Raw genomic sequence first — 17,043 nt, 5'->3', positions numbered from 1 at the left:
AGTGTGTGAGTTTAGAGTGATGGGATGGTTGCCTTACCCTGGCAGCATGGATGAGATCATTCATCCGTTTTCTGAACTAGATGGCCAACCTCTTGTGTGCAGCGTTGGCACTGACTACCTCTGCCACCATGTCCCAAGCCGGAGTGGTGAGACTGATGGGCCTCCTGCGGCCAGCGCTGGGGGTAGAGGACATCACGGCGGGCCTCCACACGTCCAGAAGGGGTCCCAGGGATACGTCACTGAATCGGGGGGCTGCGCTCTTCTTGGCTTTTGGGGCCATATCTTCACCGGAGCAGTCCTGGGCTGCAAGCATTGAGAAGTGTGTGCGCAGCTGCTGTTTAAATGTGGCACCCTGCCTGAGGAAGCAGTGAGGTAATGGGGTGTGACGGGCAAATCGGAGGCTTCCCGGCATCAAAACAGCATGTTTCCCGGGAATGCATGAATAATGAGGCAGGATTGGCAGGATATGGCACAAAAACTCGCCATTGCAGCTGGCAGGTAAAATGACTTTTTTCCCCGCCCGCTCCTGCACTTTGGGCAAATCTGGGACAATTCCGCCCACTGTGTCACATTTTTAGAAAGAGGGACAGCCATTTAGGACTGAGATGAGGAGAAATCGCTCCACTCAGGGGGTTTGAATGTATGGAATTCCCTAGCCCACAGACCTCTGGATGTTAAGTTGAGTATATTCAAGACAGAGGTCAATAGATTTTTGGGTACTAAGAGTAAAAATGATTGCTGATAACATTACATTACAAACACTTAACAAGTCGGTGCCTAATTCCTCACTTTGGTGTTTTAACATATAAAAATCTGTTAAAAAGAAATAGGTTAGCAAGTCCATTTGAAGTAGAGAAAAATTTGGGTCAAACACATTAAGTGCTTTGCATAGTAAATCACTAACGAAAGTTCTGCCCTATAATGTGCGACTGAGCTTTTTCGTGAGAGATTATTGTAATTTGCTTTATAAAAGAATATCTAAGTAGGTTACTTTCACATCAAAAACTGACATGGGTTATTTCTCTGAAGGTTATAAATAAGCCGTTCCATGATCCAGTCATTCATGGGCTCATTCTAACCCATTATAAATTCTGGAAGGCATTCAAACGTTCTCTCAAAAATTCTTCATCACTGCAAGATAACCATTTAAAAACATCTACATTACAGAGTTAGATTAACACCTATATATAAGGGCTATAGTATATAATGGACCCATACTCTCTAGAGGTTAGAAGATTGAGAGGTGAAAGGGCTTGATAGGGTAGGTGCTGAAAGGCTCTTTCCCCTGGCTGGAGAGTCTAGAACCAGGGGTCACAGTCTCAGAACAAGTGAAGAGCGCATACCTCTGCCACATTGTGTTAACTCAACGGTATTACAATTACGCAGCTCTTAGACCATGAGAGCATAAGACGTAGGATCGGAACTAGGCCATTCGGTCCATTGAGTCTGCTCTGTCATTCCATGAGACCATGGCTGATCTGATGATCCTCAACTCCACTTTCCTGCCTTTTCCCCATAACCCTTGATTCCCTTACTGATTAAAAATCTGTCTATTTCAGCCTTGAATACACTTAACAACCCAACATCTACAGCCCTCTGTGGTAAAGAATTCCACAGATTCACTACCCTCTGAGAGAAGAAATTCCTCCTCATCTCTGTTTTAAATGGGTGCCCCCTTACTCTGAGATTATGCCCTCTGGTCCTAGACTCTCCACAGGGGGAAACAACCTCTCTACCCTGTCTTGCCCCCTAGGAATCTTATACGTTTCAATAAGGTCGCCTCTCATTCTTCTAAACTCCAATGAGTACAGACCCAACCTACTCAACCTCTACTCATAAGAAAATCCCTCCATACCCGGGATCAACCTAGTGAACCTTCTCTGGACTGCCTCTATATGCCAGTATATCTTTCCTTAGATAAGGGGACCGAAATTGTTCATAGTATTCCAGGTGTGGTCTAATTAGTGCCTTGTATAGTTTTAGCAAGACTTCCCTATTTTTATACTCCATTCCCTTTGAAATAAAGGCTAACATTCCATTTGCCTTACCTATTACCTGCTGAACTTGTATGCTAGCTTTTTGGGATTCATGCATGAGGACCCCCAAATCCCTCTGTGCTGCAGCTTTCTTCAATCTTTCTCTATTTAAGTAATATTCAGCTCCTCTATTCTTCCTGCCAAAGTGCATAACCTCACATTTTCCCACATTTTATTCCATCTGCCAAGTTTTTGCCCACTCACTTAACCTGTCTATATCCCTTTGTAGACTCTTTGTGTCAACCTCACCACTTGCCTTCCCACTTATTTTTGTGTCATCCACAAACTTGGTGATAGTACATTCATTTCCCTCATCCAAGTTATTTATATATATTGTAAATAATTGTGGCCCCAGCACTGATCCCTGTGGCACTCCACTAATTACAGTTTTCCATCCTGAAAATGCCCCCCGTATCCCAACTCTCTGTCATCTATTAGTTAGCCAGTCCTCTATCCATGCTAATATACTGCCCCCAACACCATGGGCTCTTGGCTTATTAAGTAGCCTTATGTGTGGTACCTTATCGAATGCCTTTTGGAAATCCTAATATATTACATCTACTGATTCCCCTTTATCTATCCTGCTTGTTACCTCCTCAAAGAATTCTAATAAATTTGTTAGGCATGATTTCCCCTTCATGAAGCCATGCTGACTCTGTTTGATTATATTATGGATTTCTAAATACTCTGCTATTACATCCTTTATAATAGACTCTAACATTTTCCCAATAACTGGTCTATAGTTAGCTGTTTTTTGTCTCCCTCCCTTTTTGAATAAGAGTGTTACATTGGCAATTTTCCAATCCTCTGGGACTTTTCCAGAATCTAAGGACTCTTGGAAGATTACTACCAGTGCACCCACTATCTCTGCAGCTGTTTCCTTTAATATCCTATCCTTTAATGTCTTCCTTGAGGTTTTTCCCTGCCCAGTTGATGCTCTGTATCTACAAAGCTGAAAAGGCGACCATAGGACTGAGATGAAGAGAAATGTGATCACTCAAAGGGTTATCAATCTATGAAATTCTCTAGCCCGGAGAGCTGTGGATGCTCAGTCATTGAGTATATTCAAGACAGAGATAATAGAGCTTTGGGGTAGTAAAGGGAATCAAGGGTTATGGCTGAGAGAGTGGAATTAATGTGGAAGATCAGCCACGGCTTTATTGAATGGGGGAGCAGGTTCGAGGGGCTGAATGGTCAACTCCTGCTCCTATCTCTTATGTTTTTATGAACACCAACATCCAGAGAAAAACAAATTTATCTTATGCAGACAAAAATCTATCCATGACCTCTCCAGCAGATAACAATTCTATCCCAGAATGGATGGTACACAATTGAAAAGGTTAATAACTTTGAGACTGTAGCCACAAGTAATGAGAAAACAATGGAAGATGTATGTTGCTGCTTTCAGCAGTTGTGCGGGAGGGCATTTCAATTATATTATTCAGCCCTTGTGGCCTGACAATATTTATCCCCTTTTATCATCGTGCAGTTATGTTGGAGGAGTTAACTGATTTCTAATGGAACTGTCATACCTTTTGGCCACAACACTGAAAAGTACATGCTAAAGGGTAAAGGAACAAATGTAATTCAATTCACCGGTGACTCTGCAAAATGGATTCTGTGCTAATAAAAGAAAATGACTGCAGGCAATTGCTGACACCCACTGTGAACCTTGCTACAATTACTAAGTGTTGCTCCCGGTTTAAGAAAATATTCTCAGGTGAACATTTTGTGTGAGTTTCAACATTTAGGTAGCCTTCTTTAATTTTTCGCTGCACTAACGCAATGGGTTACAGATATAAATTTTCAAGGTAGAGATGCGTAATAGGCAGCGAGGCAGGATCGGCAGTACGATACTGACTGCCCACTCTATGTAGCATCTGAGATTCAATTCCACTGCCGTCAATATAATTAAAAACCAGACACTGTGTATAATGGGTAGCTGGTGCAATACTGTCCATCCCGCGCTGCTGATGAATTTCTAGCCCCTCATATTTTCAAAATAACTAGAAATATAGAAGTAGAGAAACATTTTACAAGGGCAGTTATCAGGAGGGAGCTGGGTAAATTTGTGCAAAAAACAGTCAAGGAATTTACGTAAATGACTAAACATAATGCTTTTTTCTCCCCATTACAATTTCTGTTAACGACATTGTGTCATTTCCCAATGAACTGTGGGACTTGGGTGGAAAATTAGCAAAGAATCTGGTTGCTGTGACATTTTCCGTTGCATCCAGTGAAGGATCTCTGTCCAACACATTTCTGGGATTTCTGGCTTTCCAAATGCTGACTGACCTACTCAATTACAAGAATTTTCTGTTTCCAATTCTTTGTTTTCTTTATCTTTATCTTCTGGAGGGTTTTGAATCCTCAACAAAACATATGGGGGTATTAGTTGGACCATTATGAGCCCATTTAAGGGCATAAAACAACTACAATAAGTGCCAATTTCAGCACCAAAGTCCTGCACTGGACGGAAGTATTCTTCATGCAAAGTGTGGAAAATGTGTCCTGCCCACAAAAAAACAATAAATGCTAGCAAAATGGTGAACGGAGTTAAGGTGCAAATCAGCAATGATCTCATTGAATGGCAGAACAGGCGCAAGGGGCTGAATGGCCTCATCCTGTTCCTATGTCCTGAGAGACATCAGACCCACTATTGGACTGGGCTATCATTAAAGTATCTGAGGCGATCACTTAAAACAAGCATTAGGGCCCCTAGCATATGCTAGTGAGGGGCCTACCAGTTGTTTTAGGGCCTCAGGGAAATTGGGCTGCCCTTAAGCTTCAGGTCTGCTTTTCTCTAGCTTTCCAGACCTGAATGTGCTCCAGCAGGCAGCCACCACCAAGAATTGAGTTGCGTTTTTGAATAAAAGATACGATGTGGAGCTAGTAAGAGCATGAGGGCCGCCTCTCCCTTCTCCACACCACTCCTGCAGGCCAACTACCAGCCCACAATCGGCCCCTTTCCATTCTTCTGCCAGTGCAACAACTTGACAGGGTAATACTAACAGGGCTCAATTTTAGACTAGCCGCAGGTCTCCTGGTTGAGGCAGAATGCCCCTTCTATCCCTGAAATTAGACCCCATGGGATTCCTACCCTGTATCCTGTCTCCTTGCAGCTTCTTTGTAAACAAGAGACATGGATAGTTAAACTTGAAATGTCAACTGGAATACAATCTCGATGTGTGGATCATGACAAATGAGCAGGGAGCATCCAAGTCATTGTTCTGACATTTGTTTTGCTCCAGGCATGGGATAAACTCAGAAGAAAATAAGCAAAGGAGAAATGATAGACCAGAAAACAACAAATAGATGGAGGTACATAGCAGTGACCCTATAAACTGAAAGGGTCTTCTAATGAATAGTGCATTTCTGATAGTTCTGTGCTTCCCTTCTTCTACTAAAAGCAACATTTCCAGACTCCTGCAGCTGTTCCACATTAGCCTTCCTCAGCGCAAACTCATTTCCTGGCCTGCCATGCAGGCTGCCTGTTCTGTTTCACCCCAGTTTGCTGTATATATTTTATACATCTCAGAACAATGCAAATATGGCAATACTTTCTCAGTGTGCAACAGGTTTATTTACAAGAGTTTTAAAATATCTCTGCAATCACAAGATGTCTGGACTCATGCTCACAGCCCAGCATCTAGCAGCTTCTGTGGTGCCTGTTCACTTTGCTCTGAGTCCACAGCCAGACTTAACCAATCAAGCACAGTGAGCATAGATCAGTTACCAGACTCACATAATCAAACACAGAATAATCGAACCCTGCAGTGCCTTTGTAAGTTTTGTTTCCGTGAGAACATGATGCTGAGAAGTGAGTATCTATGCAACAAGAGTGCAGAATGGTTGGATCTCTCAAAGTCCGGAGCTTGTAATGTTTACCTTAGCAGGCAAAAGCAAATGCTTACTGACTATTGCGCCAACCAGGAACAGCTCAATTTGCCTTCTGGGGCACCAGAACGGTGACTCCCAATGAGCCCACTGGTAGCTTCTGTGTATCGGCAGCAGGGGGGGAAGGTGGTTAGGGTGGGATGGGGGGTGGTGTTGGGAGAGAGAAAGGTTTAGGCCTCAGTGAGCAGTATTTTTGTGGAGCCAGAGCACTGAAGGCACGGTTGCCAATGGTAGAGCAACTAAAATCAGGGAATGCGGGAGAGGCCAGAGTTGGGGGAGCAGATATATCTCGGAGGGTTGAGGGGCTGGAGGAGCTCACAGAGATAGGGAAGGGAGGAGCCATGGAGGGTTTTGAAAACAAGGATGAGAATTTTAAAATGGAGGCTTTGTTTAACCAGGAGCCAATGTGGGTCAGTGAGCACAGAGGTGATGGGCGAATAGAACTTGAGCAAGTTAAGAAACGGGCAGCAAAAGCATGAAGAAAGAATGTGGGAGTCCAGCCACAGAGTGTTGGACTAGTCCAATCTAGAGGTAACAAAGGCATGGATGAGGGTTTCGACAGCTGATGAGCTGAGGCAGGGGTTGAGTCAGGCAATGTTAAGGAGGTGGAAATAGGTGGTCTTAGTGACAACAAGGGTATGTGGTTGGAAGCTCATCTTGGGGTTAAATATGACACCGCGATTGCAAACAGTCTGGTTCAACCTAATACAGTTGACAAGGAGGGGGATGGAATTGGTGGCAAGAGGACGGAGTTTGCGACTGAGACTGTGATTGTGACTCTCCGCCTCCCTTTTTTACTTTAACACCCTCCTTAAAACCTACCTCTTTCACCAAGCATTTGATCACTCCTCTTTTGGTTTGGCATCTATTTTCATCTGTTTATGCCCCTCAAACACACCTTGAGACTATTTCGATGTCAAAGAAACTGTGGAAGTGTGATGTGTTGCTACTGCTTGTTTTGTGAGGACTATTCAGGTTCCAATTTTTTGAGGCAGTAGTTCCTGAGAATAATTTTTTATTCCCCAAATCCACTCCAAAATGGAATACTTCAAAGGAGAAACCAGGTTTGGATTTCTAAGTTATCTATTCCCCAGCACTGATGTTACTCACCTTAACACAATTCACAAACCTGTTTTCAATTTTGCAGCAAAAAACAGTGTAAACAACAAATTTTAATACTGGTGGAGGTAAACAGACAGTATGTTATAAGAATGTCTCACTTTTCAATGCATATATCCTTCCTGATCCATTTGTCACACCAGTGCCATTCACTGTAGCTGTCGGGGGCACCTGGAAGCAGAAAGGAATCAGCATTTTCAATTTAAATTTTCCATTTTGTAATGATTGCTTTTGTACAAAGTTACTCATAGCAACAAACATTTTGGAAACATACAACACAACACAGAGAACAGATTGCAAGAGCAGGTCAGAGACTGGGGGAAGAATTTTACAGCCCGTTTTGGCAGGGACAGGACTGTAAAATGTGGCGAGACATTCTAAACCCCATTGACTTCAGCAGGAACGTAAAATCCCGCTGTCGTAAAATTCTGCCTTGGGAATTCTCCTCCTGACACCCCAAAGCCTGTCCACCATCTACAAGCACAAATCAGGAGTGTGATTGAATACTCCCCACTTGCCTGGATGAATGCAGCTCCCACAACACTCAAGAAGCTTGACACCATCCAGGACAAAGCAGACTGCTTGATTGGCACCTTCAACATTCACTCCCTTCACCACTGATGCACAGTGTGTACCATCTATAAAATGCACTGCAGTGACTCACCAAGGCTCCTTCGACAGCACCTTCCAAACCCATGACCTCTATCATCTAGAAGGGCAGTGGGCAGTAGTAACCACCACCTGCAAGTTCCCCTCCAAGACACACACTACACTGACCTGGAACTATATCGCCGTTCCTTCACTGTCAATGGGTCAAAATTCTGGAACTCCCTTCCTAACAGCACTGTGGGTGTACCTACACCACATGGACCGTAGTGGTTCAAGTAGGCAGCTCACCACACGCCCACATCCCATGAATGAATAAAAAATACTGTGATCCTGCATATAAGAAATCTGTGGTCGTAGTATATATATTAATCAAGGAAGGATGTTCATTAATTATAAAATTCTTGAAAAATCTGTCCAAAATATTGCCAAATAAATATGTTCAAATTTTCAGTTTGTTAATGGAGGAGTGTATCCCTGTTTCTGACAAGGATATAGACTTCTTACATCTTTCCTGATCTCCATAATAACTGTTGCTTTAAGGGTAAGATTGCTTGTTTCATGATTTCAATGTTTGAGTATCTTTTACTTTCACTTTTCACCCGTGTGCCAATCATTTATTAATCTACAAGTGCATCCATGTGGGTTTGGAAGAAAATATTGTTGAATGTAAGATTAACTTCACATCCTGGCACAAGCAGGAAACACTCAAGTGGGATATGTGTGGGGGGGAATGAAGGTTAAATCCTATTCAGGCTAATAAGGTGAAATTCAGTCTACTCTGGTGTAAATGTTCTATAAATATAAGGAGGCCTATACTTGGCCAAATGGGGTTGAAAGCAAGTAATTTCTATTTCTATGCAGCTGGAAAATCAGTCAACCTAAACAAACAAGGGGTGTCATACGAGCATTGGCTGGAAGTCAGGAATAATCACAAAGATGTTTTGAATGAACCAGAATGCTTTAAGCATTCTCTCCATCTGACTGTAAAACTCTAATCGTATTATAATAAACTCAGCTCTTCAACCAAAGCCATCAAATGTTGAAAGTCGAGACTGGACAACAGCAATGCAGGCAAACGGTTTCTTGTTATGGAACAGCCTTTCCCAGAATCGGTAGAAGGATAAAAATCACTGACGTAACAAAGCACTTGTGACAAACGTCCCAATTATGATGATTGGGCCTTCCAGCCTGTCGCTGGATCGTTGATGAAAAGTTCTTTCACTGAAAGTGATCAATAAAATCTCAAGGGAGCGTTTCAGGAATTAATCAGTCAATAATGCTGCCGAGAGTTATTTTCAAATTCATCAGTAATATTGTTCTAAAAAATTGATTTGCGCCAACTGTACAAGACAGTCTGCTTCCAGTCGCAGAAGGGTCAGTCACCGAGGGTACACAGATTTGAAGTGTAGTCTCTGTTGTAATGTAGGAAACACTGCAGCCAATTTGCACACAGCAAGCTCCCACAAACGGCGATGACCTTGGTAATCTGTTTTTTGATTTTGATTGAGGGATACATTTTGGCCGGGACACCATGGGAAGAACTCCCCTGCTCGTCTTCAAAATTGTGCCATGAGATTTTTTGCATCCACCTGCATGGGCAGACAGGGCCTCTCTCTAACAAAAGACAGCACCTCTGACCGTGCAGCACTCCCTTAGTTCTTATGAAAGAATGGGACAAAATAAATAGAAGCTGACTGTTCCCAGCAAGCTGAGGAACCTAGAAAAAGTGCTATTGATTAATTGTAGCATGAGAAAGACCTTTACAAAAAGAGGCCGGGGGATTTATTTCCAGGGTTGGTGAATAAGTTGGAAACGAGGATAACATTGAAGATTAGGTTGGATAGGTATATTTGCTTCTGATCTTCCTCACACACACACACACACACACACACATGTTTTTATACTCAGCACCAGCCCGTTGCATTTTTCAAATTCATTCACAGGATGTTGGCATTGCTGGCTGGGCCAGCATTTGTTGCCCATCCCTAGTTGCCCTTGAGAAGGTGGTGGTGAGCGGCCTTCTTGAACCACTGCAGTCCATGTGGTGTAAGTACACCCACAGTGCTGTTAGGGAGGGAGTTCCAGGATTTTGACCCAGCGACAGTGAAGGAACGATGACATATTTCCAAGTCAGGATGGCGAGTGGCTTGGAGGGGAACTTCCCGGTGGCGGTGTTCCCATCTATCTGCTCCAATCTGAGTTACTGTCCTGGCTCACTTCCTGTTGTGACTGTTTATCTTCTAGTCTGCCCATGATTCCCACACTCAGGTGGCTTTTGACCTTTTGCAATCCCACCCCACTGCCCTCCCTCCCGCCTTGCTGAAAGAGTTTAATGGCCAATGCTTCCTGCCGCTCCAGCACCCCCCTCCTCCTCCCCAGCTGATGTATTTTTAGCCTCGCCGTCTTTCACCCCACCTCCCGGCTGAGATTGTCTGCAGTCTACACATTCTCCTGTCCCCATCCTCCGCTCTTCCTTCCCCCAGGCTCCCACTCTCCCTGCACAACTCCTTCTTCCATCTACCTCTACCCACCCCCCAACCTTAGTTCAATTATCGCTCAACCTTCTAGCCTTGTTTGACCTGAAACATCCTCTTGAATCCCCAAGTGCAGCAACTCAGGAGGTTGACTCTTAAACAAAATAGAAGATGCCAGGACCAGGCTTGGGAGAGGGTGAAACGAATGACATGATCCAGCGAGTCAGTGTTTTTCCTTCCACAAAGCTGGTTTACATTTATGCATAAAATTAACCTTAGTAATGGCCCACCATTAAGTTATAATTGTGGTAATTAAGAAAACACATGCGCGGCAGTTAATTTATTTTTGTTTCTCATGTCAATGTAGGACAGCAGTATCTTTGAGGTTGCAGGCTGGTTTATGTGGCTATTTCATATCTATAAAGATTTATGGGAGACTAATATTTCAATAACCTCTGTTTCATCTTTTCATCAGCCTATTTTTGGGATTAAACCTGTTGGTGACATACAGCCCACTGCGATCTTCTCATTTGTTAAAGACAGGCTGTGCACAAAGTGCTACCATTAATCAATCTCCCACAGTGTTGCAAACGAGGAGTCAAGACAGCATATCATCTTCAGGTGAAGGAGGGGGTTGGAAGGTCAGGAATAATTGGACGTGTACATAGACATAATTCAGCGTCCGCTTTAGAGGCATGTGTACAGTCCTTAGTTTTGTCAAATACCTTGATTTCACGTCATTATTTCTAATCAACTGGCACAATTTACTGCATTAAGAAAATAGAGATGTGGTGTTGGTTGGATCAGAGGGGTTACTTTGTAGCCCAGGCAAAGAAGCTGAGACACGCAGAACTAGGGTGCTACAGTGCCAGCGGTGGCAAGAGGGTGCAATTACAGCGTGACAAGTTTACATAGGCAGTTTCAATTATAAATATGGTGACATAGGAATTTATAAGAGGTAAAGGTGGTACAAGAGTGTAACAATTCTGCGGGAGTGGTACCAGGAAAGTGGGGTTAAGGCCAAATCAGGTCAGCCATGATCTTATCGAATGCTAGAGCAGGCTCAAGGGGTCTAATGGCCTACTCCTGCTCCTAATTCATGTGGTTACCATTCAACCTAACATACTTAAAAGTAGTAACTGGCAAAGGGCCTGATGTCAAACATCTTAAAATACTGAAGAGAGTTACGCTATTAGGTGAGCCTCAGACCTCTCCATTCAGTTACAGGGATCATTCCTTGTGCCCCCTGCATGTCCTCCATCCCTACATGTCCACTAGTAACAAACTTTTCTCCCAATTGCATTTTTTGTATAGTTCATTAGTTATAAAAATATTGGCCATGCATGGCTCAGGAATCTTCCAATTGGCTAATCGCCACGAGTATATTCACTTATTAATTGCCCATGGGAAGGCAGGCACTCATGAGTATGTAAGTGTGGGGCAGCCAATGGCTGGAGTGTGTGGGTGTGGCACTTGGAGACAGGGGGTCATGTGATGACTGTGCCTGTGATGATGGAACAGAACAATCTCAGCATTCTCAGTATCAGTGAAAGAGGTTTATTTCCTTTCCTGCACAAAAGATACATAGAATCATAGGACTTGGAGGCTATTCGGCCCATCGTGCCTGTGCTGGCTCCATGAAGGAGCAATCGAATTAGTCCCACCTATCCTGCTCTTTTCCAGTAGCCATACAAAAATTTCCTCTTCAAGTATTTATCCAATTTCCCCTTTTGAAAGCTCCTATTGAATCTGCTTCTACTGCCCTTTCAGGCAGCATATTCCAGATCACAACAACTTGCTGCATCATTTTGTTCCCCTCATGTCACCTCTGGTTCTTTTGCAAATTATCTTAAATCTGTGCCCTCTGGTTACTGACCCTCCTGCCACTGAAAACAGTTTCACCTCATTTGCTCTACGAAAGCTCTTCCTGATTTTGAACACTTCTACAAAATTACCCCTTCACCTTCTCAGCTCCAAGGTGAACAACCCCAGTTTCTCCAGTCTCTCCACAAAACATGAAGTCTTTTTACCCCTGATACCATCCCAGTGAACCTCCTTCTCAAGGGCAGCATTATCCTCTCTTCATTCTCTGTGTGATTGTGAGACTGAAGCCAAGAGGAGACAGCAGCAGTGATGGAGGAAAAAGTAGAAAGAGCTGAAATTAATCAAGTGGAGAAAGTTGAGTAGACAAGGAAAGAGATTTGGGCAGTTTCTGACTGGCAAAGACAGTGAGTTGTTTTACTGAAATGAAAAGAGAAAATGCTGTTGAAACTCAGCAGGTCTGACAGCATCTGTGGAGAGAGAAACAGAGCTAATGTTTCGAGTCTAATATGACTTCTTCAGAACTGAGAAGGTGGGAATGTGATGGGTTTTATGCTGTTGAGAAAGGGGGGAGGGTCAGGTGGAGCAAAAGAGAAGGTCAGGGATAGGTTAAAGGACAGGAGAGATTAAATGACAAAAGATGTCATGGAACACAAAACAAAAGAATTGGTAATGATAGTATTGAAGACTAAAGGTTTGGTCCAGAGTAAGTATTAATAGCAGAACAAAGGTCAGCAATAAAGGTCATGTGTTCCATGGCATCTTTGTCATTTAGTCTCTCCTGCCCTTTAACCTATCTCTGACCTTCTCTTTTTCTCCACCTGACCCTGCCCCCTTTCTCAACAGCATAAAACCCATCACATTCCCACCTTCTCAGTTCTGAAGAAGCCATATTAGACTCGAAAGGAAAATAGCAGAATGTGTTAATAGCAGATAAAAGGTTGGCACTGTCTGAAAGCAAAAACATGAGAACAAGATACAGACAGGCACCTGGGGGGGAAAAAAATCAAAATGGAGAACAGAGTTCATGGTCTGAAGTTGTTGAACTCAATGTTGAGTCCAGAAGGCTGCAAAGTGCCCAATCGGAAGATGAGGTGGAACATTGGCCCGTGGTTTCCGAGCTTCTAGGCATCTTAACTGGAAAGGCAAGTGGGGCCGGTTACCCGAAAGATGCACTGAGGAACACGCCACCCCCCATCCAACGTCCCCAGGTTAAGGATTGCATGGCAATTGCCCAGGAAATTCTAACTTCTGTTAGCCAATTGTCCTGCAATTGGAACCACCTGAAAGTACGATTAAACTTCAAATGGTTCCACCTGACTTACCACAATAGTTACCCAGAAAACGTTAGAAAAATTAAAAGCACTTTGAACTCCTGGGTAACTATAATATTGACTCCCCACAGGACTCTCCCCACCCTCCAACCCCCCACGGAACCCCCACTGACCACCTGACTCCCCAAACCACCAGACTTCCAACATTCACTGACCATTCAATTGCCAACCTGAGCACCCAACACCCCCCTGCCAACCCCTCAACCATCCAACCACCCCAGCCCCCCCACTCTCCACTAAGCACCTGCTCCCCATCCCTCAAACTGACAAACCGAACCCCTCCAGACCGACCTCACCCCACCACTAACCACCCAGCTCCCCCCTCCAATAACCACCCAAAACCCACCCCCACCACCCCCCACCCCCAATCATAACCATTTTCCTTGTAAACTTATCTTCTCTCTGGTTTCTGAAAGTGGCAGGACCTTTAAACCTACCTGATTTATGACAGCGAGTGCTGTAAAAAAGAAAGCATGGCTTCTTTACCTCCGACTCTCCATCCCTTGACTGAAGGCCTCAGGAGTGCTGCCCTACTCAGTTTTTGCTGGCCTGAATCAGAAGGTTGGGCAAGAAAGGAGTGGCTGGATTTCCAGCTAAGAAACTAGGAGCGGGGTGGCAATCCAAGTGTGATTGCCACTCCATGGATGTTCATGCCCATTGTAACAGGGCAAGGTAGAAATATGAGCATCAGGTATAAGAGTGGGTTGATGAAGGTAATGCCGTTGATGTGGTGTACCTGGACCCCCAAAAGGCATTAGGTACAGTGCCACACAACAGGCTTGTGAGAAAAGTTATTGCTCGTGAAATAAGAGGGACAATAGCAACATCGATACAAAATTGGCTGATGTTATGACCACAGCAGATGTTAATTGCTGAGCAAACTACATCTCAGAGGGAAACTTGGATCATGGACCATACTTTTTTTTTGCACTCTGGAAATGAGGAGAAAACATACTGATCTCAGCAGCAAGAAGTCCAGAAACACTTCTGGGATTTAAAAAATTAAAAGTAAGAGTTTTATTAACAAGAAGAAAACTTAAGCACACAAGATTACAGTTACACAATTAAAATTAGTCTTACAAAACATCCCCCAAAAGACTCCTACTTGGTTGGACTCACAAATAAACACCTTCCAGGCAACACTCCCTTACAGATGTTTAACTATAAAAATCCAGTAATATTACCCAAGGCAAACTACTGCAGCTAAAGGCAAACCACACAACCTCTTAAACTCTCTTTCACTCTGCTGTGGAAACTCAAAACTTCAGAACAAGACTACATTTTGCAGGCCAAGGCATTTTTGCTTGACTGGATGGCGGATTCAAACTGCATCTTCTCCTAGCCTAGAGCTGTTTCCAGGTCTTCCTAACCCAGCCAACAGCCAACAGCCAACAGCCAACAGCCAACCCCTAAGCTCTCCACAGAAACTCTAAGATACTTTTCCCGGCTTTCATCTCAGGTTCCATTGTTCTCACACCTCTTTGAAGCTCAGATCCTTCCAAATATAAAAACTTTCATATTTCTATTATGTCTCTGTTTTCAGGTCAATAAAATGTAACATACCCTCTTCTGTTTACCCATGTTACCCATCTTACTCCTGTAGGATGCAAAAATGTTTCTTATTACCTCTCACTTCCCTTTGATATTCAAACAAACTCTCAACTTATCTGAAAATGCAAATGTTAGATCCAACCTATTTACTTGTACCTCAAATCCACCATAATACCTCATCACAAATGCACGTCTCTATCCTTTCATGTCTTATAGCTCCCAGACAACGTGTCTCTAGTGACTTTTCCTCAGCTTAATCAAATCATTTACACACACAGCCCTCTTCACAGAATAACACAATACTCCCAAAAAATATTTTTTAAAAAACATTCATTCTCACACTGAGTAATTGGAAACAGTGAGTAATGGTTAATGGATATTTTTCAGGCTAGAGGAAAGTTTGTAGTGGAGATCCCCAGGGGCCGATATTGGGACCTTTGCTTTTCCTGACATATATTAAGGATCTAGATCTTGCTTTGCAGGGGATAGTTTCAAAGTTTGCAGATAATACAAAACTTGGGAGCATTGTAAACTGTGAGGAGGACAATGTAGAACTTCAAAAGAGCATAGACAAGTTGGTGGAGTGGGCCGATAGATGGCAGATGAAGTTCAATGCAGAGAAGTGTGAGGTGATTCATTTTGGTCAGAAGAACATGGAGAGACAATATAAAATAAGAATACAACTCTAAAGGGTGTGCAGGAGCAGAGGGACCTGGCTGTATATGTGCATCAGTCATTAAAGGTGGCAGGACAGGTGGAGAGAGCAGTTAATAAGCTTATATTATCCTAGGCTTTATTAATAGGGGCATAGAGTACAAGAGCAAGGAGATTATGTTGAACTTGTATAGGACACTAGTTAGTTGGAGTATTGTGTACAGTTTTGGGCGCCACACTTTAGGAAGGCTGTGAACACATTGAAGAGGGTACAGGAGAGGTTTACAAAAATGGTTCCAGGGATGAAAAACTTCAGTTATGAAGATAGATTGGAGAAGCTGGGACTGTTCTCCTTGGGGAGGAGAAGGCTAAGAGGAGATTTGATGGAGGTGTTCAAAGTCATGAGGGGGCTGGACAGAGTAGATAGGGAGAAGCTGTTCCAACTCGTAAAAAGCATCAAGAACGAGAGGGCACAGATTTAAAGGGATTTGCAAAAGAAGCAAATCAGATATGAGAAAAGCTGTTTCACACAGCGAGTGGTTCGGGTCTGGAATGCACTGCCTGGAAGTGTGGTGGAGGCAGGTTCAATCGAGGGATTCAAGAGGGCATTAGATGATTATTTGAATAGAAACAATGTGCAAGGGTACGGGGAAAAGGCAGGAGAATGGCACTGAGTCATAATGGTCAGCAAGCCAGTGCAGACATGATGGTCCAAGTAGCCTCTTTCTGCACCATAACAGCACTGTGATGAGAGAAAGATGCTGAATTGAAATGGCAAGTGACAGGAAGGTCGATTTGCAATTGTTTTACTGGTCTTGTACAGTTATTTTAGACCCACCATTACAAATACAACACTGATATTTTCCAATAAAGTGGATTAAGCTTTTTCCATTTTATTGGTTCTTTCAGGTTTGCCCTCTTAATACTAGATTCTCTAATCTTATCTTCACAAAACTTTTATCTGGAACATGTAACAAAGCAATAGCCAAAATTTATGAAGAGTAAAAATGTGATGTCTGCATTTTGAAGTTTGATGGGGTGTAAATATTTATAAGTACTAAAAAAGTACTTTCCAATAAATATCACCTTCTCCTGTATCTGAATAACAGCAACCATGAAAAAGCAATGATTGTTCCCCGAGTCCTGACAGTTACTAAACTGTACAGCGTGCATTGTATAATTGTGTATTTCCTACCTGTTTACTGTTGTCACTGCCATCACTCCTCTGTTTTAGCTCCAAAGTTTTGGAAATTAGATGACATCTCAGAGCTGTGTTGAGTCTAGGCGTCTTACATCCAGGGAAACCACTTTCAGTGTATCCTAAGGCAAATTTGAAATGAAGTAAGTATGAGGAATCTGACATTAAGATGGTGGGGGGGCACGCTGGGGAGTGAATGATAACATCAGTTAGACTTGCAGATCGCAAGGAATGGAAGAAGGATTGGACGAACTAGTAGATAGATTAGTAACAGCAGGCATGACATTTGGAATGAAAGCGAACATTTGTTTTGCCAAAGCGCTGCATATCTCAAAACCTCCAAGAAATAT

At 43.2% G+C, this 17,043-nt stretch overlaps 1 protein-coding gene across 2 annotated transcripts in view; it reads right to left on the bottom strand.

Annotated features, from left to right (window-relative positions):
• Positions 1–17,043, bottom strand: part of LOC144690070 (uncharacterized) — a 137,077-nt gene that overhangs the window by 30,621 nt on the left and 89,413 nt on the right. For both annotated transcript variants that reach the window (XM_078557578.1, XM_078557577.1), the window contains exons 9-10: positions 16,691–16,815; positions 7,154–7,223 (exon numbers count right to left, since the gene is read on the bottom strand). In XM_078557578.1, the coding sequence (XP_078413704.1) occupies positions 7,154–7,223; positions 16,691–16,815 (195 nt within the window). The remainder of the gene's footprint in view (positions 1–7,153; positions 7,224–16,690; positions 16,816–17,043) is intronic.

This window comes from Cetorhinus maximus, chromosome 14, assembly GCF_964194155.1.
Source record: "Cetorhinus maximus chromosome 14, sCetMax3.hap1.1, whole genome shotgun sequence".
Taxonomy (NCBI): Eukaryota; Metazoa; Chordata; class Chondrichthyes; order Lamniformes; family Cetorhinidae; genus Cetorhinus; species Cetorhinus maximus.
The sequence above is the reverse complement of the archived record's forward strand: the minus strand, read 5'-3'. Positions and strand labels throughout refer to the sequence as shown.